General features: G+C 45.5%; 2 protein-coding genes across 2 annotated transcripts in view; one reads left to right on the top strand and one right to left on the bottom strand.

Annotated features, from left to right (window-relative positions):
- The window catches only part of rbpjl (recombination signal binding protein for immunoglobulin kappa J region-like), a 75,138-nt gene extending 70,644 nt beyond the window's left edge, over positions 1-4,494 (bottom strand). The window contains exon 1 of the mRNA XM_078236081.1: positions 4,256-4,494. Within this exon, the coding sequence (XP_078092207.1) occupies positions 4,256-4,494 (239 nt within the window). The remainder of the gene's footprint in view (positions 1-4,255) is intronic.
- A 2,459-nt stretch (positions 4,495-6,953) lies between these two features.
- The window catches only part of matn4 (matrilin 4), a 29,535-nt gene continuing 23,996 nt past the window's right edge, over positions 6,954-12,492 (top strand). The window contains exons 1-3 of the mRNA XM_078236176.1: positions 6,954-7,065; positions 9,563-10,132; positions 11,208-11,330. Coding sequence (XP_078092302.1) covers positions 6,954-7,065; positions 9,563-10,132; positions 11,208-11,330 — 805 coding nt within the window. The remainder of the gene's footprint in view (positions 7,066-9,562; positions 10,133-11,207; positions 11,331-12,492) is intronic.

Raw genomic sequence — 12,492 nt, 5'->3', positions numbered from 1 at the left:
AAGCCTCCTAATATTGATAATAATAAATCAAATCAAATCAAAACCTCTTATCATTCAGCCTACACATATTCTTCTGCCACTTGAATCTCATGTCGACATTAATCTCAAAATCCCAGATCTGGAAGCAATATCTCTTTATATGTACTCAACTCCCAATGAGTGCCACCCCATCCCCCAACCTGCACCACCTTTATTTATACAATTATCATCTAATTCCTTCATATTCATGAGTTGCCGAACCCGCCACCGAGAACTCAGCACGAGGGAAGCGACTTTGGTGGAATCGGAAGAGCCCGCGAGTGGGAAGGGCTGGGAAATCCTGTCCAATTTGTACATTCTGGGCACTACCGAGGATTTTATTTTTCCCAGAATGTACAAATTGGACTTTCCCCGTGGCGGGTTCAGCAAGTTATGAAAAACACCATGGGGCACGATCTTACCGACCATTCACGCCATGCTCCCGCTGCAGCGAGGTTGGAGAATTTGGCCAAATTTCCATTCACTGCAGCGAGATGGGAGAATCCCACTGGTGTGAATAGCCATAACATTCCGGCCTTAGACTTTGGCGGGACCGGAATATCCCACCGATGGCTCGCTGCAACGGCCACGGAAAGCCCACCATAGGAGCCAGGGGGTGGTGGAGAGGCCAAGAGTGGTGGAGAGGGAATCCGGCCATGGCTTCCATTGAAGCCAAACTAGAGTTTGATAAAAATTTCTTGCTTCTGTCTCAATTCCTGTAATCAATTTAAACATCTCAATCTTCAATATCATCCCTTAGGTTCCTATATTCAGGTCTATCACCTAAATGATCAATGTATACACTTTAATAGTGCTTTTCCAATAGGATTAATTATATAAACATAAGATCTGGTGTGCCCTTTGAGGGAAGGGTTAAGGTGCTCCTTCCATTATGTATTGTCTATCCTATAACACTTTGGCTCAAGGGTTAATTCGGCATACTGTAGTGCAGCGTGTCCCTGGTGACATTTGAAACGTATCTGTTAAAGTTAGAGTACAGAGCAGAGAAAACAAGCTGATAGCAGGCAGAGCGGGAGACAACAAGAGCCCTCTTTGTGCAGAACTTCTGTCCTGGGTTTTAGAGCTTGTGCAGGAAGCCTAACACAAGGGTTAGATTATTTCGTACATGTCAGAAGAGCTATATAAAAGTCCTTCAATAATTTTTTATCATTGGTTGGAACTGGCCAGACTGGAGAACTATGATACTTAACAATGGGTTTCTTCAGAGAAACATTCAGTCTGGCATCCCGGAGACATGTTAGAAATTATAATGCCTTTTACAACCACAGGATGTCCTGAACCACTTTACAACCAATGACATACTTTCTGAAGTATAGTGGCTGTTAGAATGTGGCAGGTCATTTGTGCATGGCAAGATCCCACAAACAGCAACATAATAATAATGACCAGATAGTCTGCTGTAGACCTTAGTCAATGAATACATTTTGGCAAGCACGCCAAGAAAAGTCCCCTGCTCCTCTACAAGTAGTGCCATGGGATCTCCCATTGCCACATCTCACCGAAAAAATGCCATCTCCCCAGTTTAGCACTCCCTCAGTATGACACTGGAGTGTCAGCCTTGATTTTGTGTTCAACTCTGAGTCTGAAGTGCAGTTTCCCCCAACAGCCATCTGATTCAAAGGCAGGATTTCTACTCACTCCGCCATGGCTGTCCTGTAACTTAATGACATGCAGGTAGAGATGGGATATAGGTGGCACGGTGGCACAGTGGCTAGCACTGCTGCCTCACAGCGCCAGGACCTGGGTTCAGTTCTGGCCTTGGGTGGTTGTCTGTGTGGAGTTTGCACATTCTCCCCTTGTCTGTGTGGGTTTCCTCTGGGTACTCTGGTTTCCTCCCACAGTCCAAAGATTTGCAGGTTAGGTGGATTGGCCATGGTAAATTGTCCCTTAGTGTCCAAAGATGTGTAAATTAGATGTATTAGCCATGGTAAATGTGTGGGTTTATGGGGATAAGGCAGGGGGAGACGGCATGGGTAAGATACTCTGTCAGAGAGTTGGTGCAGACTTGAAGGGCCGAATGGCCTATTCTGCTCTATAGTGATTCGATGATTCTATGATACTGGCGGCAGCAGTCCCAGGACGGGAAACAGAGCCATGGATCCATGGAGAGGCCCCAGTGAGATCAAATTCTCCTTCTCTTCCACCTTCCACACACTGGCAATGGATTTTGTGGATATTTATGACATTTGGAGCCACCTCTTTAGGTGGGCATCTGTCCCAACCTCACCTTACCACCCTTCCCCCCACCGCCCCGCACCTTTTGATAATACCCCCTCGCTGCTGTAATTGTAGTGGATTTGCCTGACTTCCAGTGACAAGCTCCTTCTGTCAATGCCAGCCCCACCCTACATGACCCAGGAAGGTGGGGTTGTACACAGGGTAGAACTGAGGCAATTGGCTGGTCTCCTACACCAGACCAACCTCGAAGAGCGCTATGACCCCAGACAGGAAATCCAATGTTAAATATAACAAATGGAAGCAACTTACTTCTCAAACATGTTACACATTGGTTAATAAGTAACGAGGAAAGGCAACAGGTTTACTGGGAGACATTGCAAGGTGATAATTTCATTGAATAGTTTCTAATTGCCATCTGGAATCTGAATAAGATAACAGCTTTACAGGGATTCCATATGTCCACCATTCTCTAGAAAAAGGGGTGACATGAGTTGAGTTCTTTAGCCTCTGGGTCTTCCGTAACCTGCTGAAACAAACAGCCTGCATAAACACAATCCATGACAGAGAACTGGGAATACTGAGGGCATGAGACTCCAGGGCAGCACCATGTTCTGGTCTTATGATGATAATGGGTATCTTATCTGCACCTTCCGTTGCGAAGCAAAACACTGTGATTATCAAATGGTGCAAAACACTGATAATGTAGATGTGAGCAGAATATTTAACTTGGACAGAGAGCACAGGCCCAGAGGATTGAATAAAAAATTAACAAGTTCGCGGGACACTCGGCATTAAGAGATCTTATGCTGTCCACAGATTTGTGTGTCCAGCCAAATAATTTATTGAAGTGTAATTTCCCAGGATATCCCAAAATATTTTACAACCTCTGAAAGCTTTTGATATGTGATTGCTGGGGCCTCTCAGCTCCTGAACTCATCACAGTGTTGATCCAAACATGGAGAAAAGAGCTGAACGCCAGTGTTTTCTGATGATATTGCCAAGGGCAGCATGTAGATGAGAAAGAAGACAGGAGCCAAAAACGATCCTTGGGGAACACCAGAGATATCAGTGCAGGATTGAGAAGAAAAACCATTGCAAGAGGTGCTGGGGTTACAATTGGATAGATGAGTCAAGCATTGGCAGTGCCACCGGGCTATTCAATGGAGGAGACACATTATGGGAGGATGGTGAGGTCCAACCAGTCCTGAAATATCTGCTGTTAGAGCCCATTCCTAAACTCTATGTACATTCAGATTCACACAGGCTGGTTAGCACTACTGCCTCACAGAGCCAGGGACCTGGGTTCGATTCCCTGCTTGGGTGACTGTGTGGACTCTACACGTTTTCCCCATGTCTGCGTGGGTTTCCTCCGGTGCTCTGGTTGCCTCCCACAGTCGAAAGACTTGTTGATTAGGTGCATTGGCCGTGCTAAATTCTGCCTCAGTGTACCCAAACAGGCGCCAGAGTGTGGTGACTAGGGGATTTTCACAGTAACATCATTGCAGTTTTAATGTAAGCCTACGTGTGACTAATAAAAAATAAGTAAAAATAAGTTGCTTTAAGCTTCAGACTGAAAATGAGCACATGCTGAAAGCAAGCCACTTGTTCTCACGACATCAAACACATTGGTGCAGCCTCCTGTGTTTGTGGAATCTTGCTGTGCAATCAGCTCACCCTTTTAAACCTGGCTTTGCTGTGATCCCACCAATCAAAACGGAGAAACTAGCACTGGCAAAACTCCAGCAAGAATTAAAAAGGAGGCGTTAAAGTCATTCAGTATTTAGATCGTTGATTCAATTAACAAAGTGAGATTTGTGAAAGAGATAGCGGGAACATTACTCAGCCATTGAAGTGTGTGCTGGATGTAGATGGCAAAGTTTAAGGACAATCATTGCTCCTATGATACAATCAAAGATTGTCAGCCAAATAAACAAATGGATGAAATATTGGGAGCGATCTTGAGCCCACTCCCACCGTCTGTGAGAATGCCGGTGGGGGTTCAAGATCCGGAATTCGCAGATCTCGCCGACAAGATCACGATTTCGTAGCTTCCTCAGCTCTTGCCGGCGATGTCAGCAGCTTCACATCCAAAATGGGACTGGCGTCTATGATACTGGGGGCTTCAGGAGGAGGCCGAGGTGGATCGTCCACTTGGCACTTCTGGCCAAGTGGTTGCAGAGCTTCAGCCTTATCTTCTGTACTGTTGAGTTGGGCTCCCCAATCACTAAGTTTGGGGATATTTGCGGTGCCTCCTTCTCTGGCCAGTTGTTTAATCATCCTTAATCTATCACAACAGGATGTAGCGGGACTACAGAGCTTTGACCTGATTCGTTGGTTTTGGGATTGCTTAGCTCTGTTTATCGCAAGCTGCTTCAGAATATTGCATCTTTATGTTGTAGCTTCACCAGGTTAACACCTCACTTTTAGGTTTGCCTGGTGCTGCTCCTGGCATACCCGCCTGCTTGATGGTAATGGTAGAGTGGGGGATGTGCTGGCCCATGAGGTTACAGATTGTGGTCAAGTACAACTCTGCTGCTGCTGACGGTCCTAATGGATGGCCAGTTTTGAGCCACTAAATTTGTTGTGAATCTATTCCATTTGGTACAATGGTAGTGCCACACCACACAATGGACAGTATCCTAACTCAGCAGAAGATGTGCCCATCAGAACTTCAATCTTCCTGAACAATTCCTGTGGAGTTGACGTGTCGGGACTTCTGCGTAGTTCCGACATTTTGGATCGTATATCTGGTGTCTAACGATTCAGAAGATCTGGGCCCATTTGCTTCATGCTACAGCACAGGGCAACTTTCTACCCCACTAGTTTCAACAGAATCACAGATCCTACAATTCAAAAACCACGGCTTAAACTGAGGAGAGTGTGACAGCAGGATTTAACCACTTTACACGGGGGGTGGGGGGGGGGGGGGGGGTGGTGACGCTGGGGGAGTGGTGTATGGAATGGACCATCCAAAGTGTCAGTGGTGAGGGGGTGGGGGGGGGGGAGTGGGTGGATTAAGGGGAATGGCCATTTGCTTTCTGACTGGGGCAACACAAGGATGAATGTGTTAGGCAACCAATGGTGAGAGTGTGGGGGCGGGGTTGTTAGAGGCAGAAGGTCTGATGATTCCTTGCGGGATATGTCCAACCACAGTTGGCGATTAAGTTCCACATTGTGGATCTTCATCTGAGCATCTCAATGTAATATTTTACAAAGTGTAAACTGGATGCCAACAGTTCATTGAGGTCACTCTGCTATTACGTACTTAATGTACAAAACAAGAGCAAAATGTTTTAGTAATACATCTTGGCGTGGTAACTGTATCGTTCCAAAGGAAGTCTGGACTGCATTAATCCATTTCAAAGTCTACAGATTAAACCACAACACAAATCTCTTCTTAATCTTTGGCATCAGTTAGCACTGATTTGGCAGTCCTCCTCAGGAAAGTAACAAGATTAAACCGTGTGAGGAAAGGAAATGCCACATGAGAGGTTTGCCTTTGATTGTTGAGAAGTGCAGGCGAAGTTTCATCTTAATCAACACGTAATGAATAAACTATCACAATTGGCTGACTGCAGACTGAACTAATGTTTCTGCCTCCAGTCTGGAGATTGGCCATTGCAAAATGTCACCATTCCAGACTCTGCATAGATTGATAGTCTCTGCCTGCCCAAAACGAAATGTTAAATCAATTTAGATTAGTCAACACAATACATTATGGATACAAAATCACCGCAATAAAGCTAACTAAAATTCAGCATGTGTGGACACTGGACTATTACAGTGCTCCCCTAGCCGATCTCCTATCTCTGTAAATTTGAGCTCATCCAGAGGTTCTTAACTCACACTCAGGACCCCTCAGCCGTCACCCATTGACCCGCAGTGGCCCCTGGTGCAACAATGCCTCGATTTTAGAATCCTTATTTTCAAATCCCTCGATGGCCTCGCTTCCTCCCTATCTCTGTAACCTCCTCCTCCAGCCCTGCACCCCTCCAAGATCTTTCAAAGTATCAGCAAGTTCATGATGGGATGAATGCTCACCTTCTGTACTATATTATTCCGAGTCACCTTTCCTGTACACTCAGTACATTCGACTTTCTAAGTTATGCTACTGAGCTAGTAATCTAGAGAACGTGGCTGGAATTCTCTGGCCATTCACGCTGGCGGGATTCTCCGGTCCCGCTGCAGTGATCGGGGATTTGGCTGAGTGACAAATTCTCCGTTCTCGCTTGCAGTGGCACCGGGTAGTGAACGGCTGGAAAATTCTGGCCTGTGAGTTTGAATCCCACTGTGGCATTTGAGAATTTGAATTTAATTGACTGTGAACTATCCTCAGGTGGGGCCTAGCCAGCAGTTTTACCAAAATCATTACAAAGAATAACTTCACCCCCACAGACTCACAATGATTCAAGAAATCCTACCTTCTCAGCAGCTAATCAAGGGATGGGCCTTGCCAGCAATGTCCATATTCCAAGAATTAGATGAATAAAGATTGGGTTGGATCAGCTGTTGTTGGTAAACCTGTCCATTCTTTCATCGTCATCGCGACACGCTGTTCTTTGCACGTCTCTTTATCTTGTCCTACCATCAACGTCTCCAGAGAGCAAGAAACATCAGAAGCAGCAGCAGGAATGATAGACGCTGCCTCAGGGTTTGCATTGCTAAATGTTCTTCCTTTTCTCATTTCAGGACCGGTGTCTCTGTTTCTCAGTCAATCACACTCCTCAGTTTGAAAGATGAAGCTGCCTCTGGCTATTGGTTTGTTCCTGGTAATGGAAGTTCTCTTGATGGATGGGATTCACTCAGCTAGAATAAGACAAATGAAGATAAGGGATAGAATGATTGCAGGTAAGGCAAAACATTGAGAGAAATAAAACACGGCGTGGATGAACGATATGCTGCCAGAAACATTGGCAACTTCAATCAAATCAGTTTAGAAAACCTGGTAGCTGGGACTGTCATGCAGCTGTGAATTGTTGGGATGCACTGGATGTGTCGATAAATGGCGCCAGGGAGGAAAGAAATCCATATTCATCTCACTTAGCTGATTGCTGCTTTTGTCTGGAATGAGAAGGAACAGACTTTAAATAATGAAGCATGGGCAATGTGCCCACAGGCAAACTCTATAGCAGCTCATATCGGCATATGTCTGCCTTTCATTGGCATTTTATTAGGACCTGCCCACCAGCCACTTTGCTCAGTACCTGGGCAAAACTTACAAAGGAAGATTGAGGAGGAGAGAGTGCGATTTCATACCTGTAATCAGCGAATCAGGGCAGAAGGGGGTCATTCGGCCCTTCAAGTCTGCACCAACTCTCTGACAGAGCATCTTACCCATGCTGTCTCCCCCTGCCCTATCTCTGTAAACCCCCACATTTATCATGGCCAATCCACCGAACCTGCCCATCTTTGGACTGTGGGAGGAAACCGGAGCACCCGGAGGAAACCCACACAGACACAGGGAGAACATGCAAACTTCGCACAGTCACCCAAGGCTGGAATTGAACCCGGGTCCTTGGCACTGCGAGGCAGCAGTGCTAACCACTGCGCCACCGTGCCGCCCCACGTTGTGACTGGTGTGGATCTGGGATCTGCCCGAGGTAGAGATTCGCACGCTGTGGATCAGACCTGCCTTTGAGGTGGAGATCTGAAGAAAAAAGCTACAATTGGCCGCCAACACTGTAAGACTAGGGAGAGGGAATTGGTTGTGGCCGTCACTCCTGATCACTATCCAGTGATTCTGACCGGAAGTGATGGAATTGGATATCAGGTTATCATTGATACAAAAGAAGCCAGCAGTTGGCAAAATCCTTGACTACCGTAGGTAGGAACAATTTGCACCAATACAAATGATTGATTATTTGTATTTTGTCCCCAGTGCATCCTATTTACACAATCTATGATAAAAAGACATGCATTTATTTACAAAGCACCGTTCATGACTTCAGGACATCCCAAAAAGCTCTATGGCCAATGGGCGTACTTTGGAAGTGTGATTATTTTTATAATGTAGGGAAAGGCAAGCTCCCACAAACAGCATTGTGATAATGGCCAGATAATCAGATTTTATTGCTGATTGATAAATATTGGCCAGGACAATAGAGAGAACCCCCCTGCTCTTCTTCCAAAAATGCCATGGGAGCTATATTTCCACCTGATTGAGAATGTTTCAGTGGATATGTGTTGGAAAATTTTAGAAGGACGAGATTTATTAACAAACCACTTTGTCTCACTCAGTATCCTAAAATTAGGGTAAATCTGTAAGAAAACAAAATACATTTCTCTGTCAAAAATAACCTTTAAAACTTGAAATAAATATTATTTGTCCATCTCTAATTTTCTCACCCTCCTCTCTTAAAGGTTTACTGCCTCTTCCCAGATTGTAGATCTGCAAGTTTATGGTCTATTTATCAAAGTCTTTACTTGCTGAATAAAAATGTCAATATACTCTTAGAGTTACAGTGCAGGAAGAGACCATTCAGCCCATCGAGCCTGCACCGACAACAATCCCCCCAGGCTCTATCACTGTAACCTCACGTATTTACCCTGCTAATCCCCCTGACACTAAGGGCAGAATTTTCCCATCCTGCCCGCCATGGGAATTGCAGTGGGCGGGACACAGACCATGCAAAGGTCCGTTGACCTCGAGTGGGAATTTCTAGCCTTGGAGTGAGTGCGGCCAGAAAATCCCGCCCTAAGGGTCAATCTACCATAGACAATCAATCTAACCTACACATCTTTGGACTGTGGGAGGAAACCGGAGCACCCAGAGGAAACTCTTGTGTAAACATCTAAGCCCATTGCAGCATACTCTGGTTGAAGCCACACTTGGCCCCGACGGGCTTGGGTTTGAAGGCCGTTCAAAGGCCCAAACATAACGGCCCATGTAGGCAGCAGGGAAAATACTGAACCTTCAGTGGGACCTGAAATAATGTGGTTGCAGACATGCCTTGTTGGATTAGGCCTCACCCACCATCACACGAGAGAACCAGCAGGATGCCCAGGATCACACACCAGAAGCCCACAAAAACAAGCTCATTATTTTGAATTTAAAGGGGTCACTGGGGTCCACGCTACTTTGTTTCAGGGGGAATAGGATGCAGAATAATGTGAGTCCTCCTCCCACCCCCTCTACACTCCATCCTGACCAGACCTCCTGTCCTGGACTCTTGCCTCACAACTGGAGTTACTGTCCCATATGTACTGAGCTGTGCCGCACCACAGATTTCCAAACCTGTCACTCCAGTACCCAGACAACTGGTGTAAAAGAAACAAAACAAAAAATGTTCCACTTGAAGTGATTGTCACCTGCGTCCTCTTCAACATGTCTTGTTTATCATTTCAGATAGAAAGTGCACGACAGGCCCCATCGATCTGCTGTTTATTATTGACAGTTCCAGGAGCGTCCGTCCATTCGAGTTTGAGCTGATGAGGAATTTTGTGATTGACATGATCAATTTCTTGAATGTGGGGCCCAACGCAGGCAGGGTGGCATTGCTCCAATATTCCAGCCAGATTCAGAATGTCTTCTCCTTCAAGACATTCCAGAAAAAAGCCGACATGATCAAGAGTATCAAGGAGGTGATCCCCCTGGCCCAGGGAACAATGACAGGCTTAGCCATCCAGTATGCCATGAATGTCGCTTTCACTGAGCAGGAGGGTGTCCGTCCCCTGTCACAGAAGGTTCCAAGAGTTGCCATCATTGTAACAGACGGGAGGCCCCAGGACCGGGTCACTGAGGTGGCAGCGAGAGCTCGAGAGGCTGGTATTGAGATCTACGCTGTGGGAGTGCAGAGGGCTGAGATGTCCTCCCTCAGAGCCATGGCCTCCTTACCTCATGAAGAACACGTCTTCCTTGTTGAGACCTTCGACCTGATTGATCAGTTTGCTAAGACCTTCCAGGACAAGTTATGTTGTAAGTGTTAAAATAAAATGATGAAAAGAGTGGTGTCCTAATGCAGCATCAACCATTGACTGCTTCTCACTCACAGAGAGAAAGGTATCCACCAGCCAACCTATCGCATATTGCGTTCAGTGGGAAATTAGGAGTTTATGTTATGTGTGCCCGATCCAGAGGAACAATCGGCTAGTCTCACTGCCTGGCCTTTCCCTCACAGCTCTGCAAATTATTTCCCGTTAGATCCTCATGCAGTTCCTTTCAGAAAGCTAGAATTGAATCTGCCTTCACAACACTCTCAGGCATTGCCTTCCAGATCCTAACCACTCACTGGGTGGAATATTCCCGGAAATTGGCAAAGGCCGGTAGTGCTCGGAAAAGTGGCATTGAAGCTGCCAACAGCAACAGTGGCTTTCTCCACCATATAGTGCAGGATTTAGAGCAAAACACTTCAGTTTAAGCTTATTTATTAGTGTCACATTAACACTGCAATGAAATTACTGTGAAAATACCCTAGTCGCCACACTCCGGCGCCTGTTCGGGTACACTGAGGGAGAATTTAGCACGGCCAATGCACCCTAACCAGCACGTCTTTCGGTCCATGGGAGGAAACTGGAGCTCCCCGGAGGAAACCCACACAGACACGGGGAGAACGTGCAGACACTGCACAGATAGTGACCCAAGCCGAGAATCAAACCTGGATCCCTGGTGCTGTGAGGCAACGGTGCAAACCACTGTGCCACCGTGCTGCCCGTATATGGGCGGGTCCCGTAAAGCTGGCAAGGTGGCCTCCCCTGTGTTAAAAACAGTTCCTTTATGTTACCATTGCTTCTTTTGCCATTCACCATAAATCACTGCCCTCTGGTTAACCCCCAGCTATATATTAACCTACATATGATGCATTCTGTTCTGTCTAAGACCCCAAGTCACCTATAACTGGTATATAATGCACTACGGCTTACGTAAGACCTGGAGTCAAGTGTTACCTTACAAGAAACACATGTCCCTTCAAAAATTTCCTATTTACTGATCTTGCTATTAGCCTAAAACAAAGTAAGCAATTGAATTTTGATTTGCGTATTTTTGCATCCAGCTGAAGATATGTGCGCTGTTGCAAATCATGGTTGTCAGCACATCTGTGTCACCACACCTGGATCCTACCACTGTGCCTGCCGTGAGGGCTACGTGCTGAACTCAGACAAGAAGACATGCACAGGTAAAGCTGGGGGACCTTGGAGGGAAAGGGTGAGGCAGGGTATTTCCTATACAAAGGTTGTGGCTGATTAAAAATTGCTTTTTACATTGTTAACGAGCTGGTTCCCAGTAACACAAACTAAGATTTGAAAGCATTCCAAGTATCCACACCACACTGAGACAGCCGCAACTGAGTTGAGCTATTCTTGTAGCCAGACAGCCTAACAGTCTGTTAACAAAGCTAATCTTCTCTGCAGGGTTTGAGTCTGGGCTGTGCTCACAGGCTGGTCAAGGGAAGAATTGCAAGTTCTCTGATGGTTTCACATTGGAGTTTTGAAATCGACTTTGTGTCCCATTCCCTTCAAGACTAATTGTTAACATTGACGTTTTATAATTGCCTTTAACACACACTGTCCACTGGATTGGAAGAAGAGAGAACTTTTCTCTCTATCCTTTCCATCTTAATGAAATTAGTATATTGCAACATCAATAAGTTGTGTGTTGGCAATAGAACAAAGAGAACAAAGTGTGCTGTGTGCTATAACCCTATCTGCTTTTGGATATACGACATGTTGTAGTCATATTCAGGGAGACAATCCGTGTCTTCTCTGTGTAGCAGTGTGCACATTCTCTTGATATCTAGCACTTGACAGTAATGTCATTCTGAATTCCTATAAACTCCCACCTAGTTGCCTCGATATATTAAGATCTCCTGAGCCATTGTCAGGAGTTTTTCTTTGAAATTTAATTTGGTTTTTAAACAAGGAACTGGGGTAAGGTTGTTTCACAAAGTGTTAAAACAGGAATCTGGGAGGCAGGTGATACACTCCTTTCACTTCTGAGGATCTGAGTTTCAACAGCGTCCAGAGACCTAGTTATTATAGCCCATTATTCAGACTAATCCATTAGTTTAAATAAATCCTGGCTGAGCCAGCAACACCCACATCCCATAAATAAATAAAAAGAAAATTGGCAGAAAATTGGCATTCTCACATAGGACAAACTCAGGGGTGCAGAAATTAAGTTTAAAGTTTTATTTATTCATGTCATAAATAGTCTTAGATTAACACTGCAATGAAATTACTGTGAAAATTCCCTAGTCGCCACACTCCAGCGCCTGTTCGGGTACACTGAGGAGAAATTTAGTGTGGCCAATGCACCCTAACCAGCACGTCTTTCAGACT

The sequence above is a fragment of the Mustelus asterias genome, chromosome 20 (genome assembly GCF_964213995.1).
Source record: "Mustelus asterias chromosome 20, sMusAst1.hap1.1, whole genome shotgun sequence".
NCBI classification, from domain to species: Eukaryota; Metazoa; Chordata; class Chondrichthyes; order Carcharhiniformes; family Triakidae; genus Mustelus; species Mustelus asterias.
Note: the sequence above shows the minus strand (reverse complement) of the source record. Positions and strands in the feature narration are given on the sequence as shown.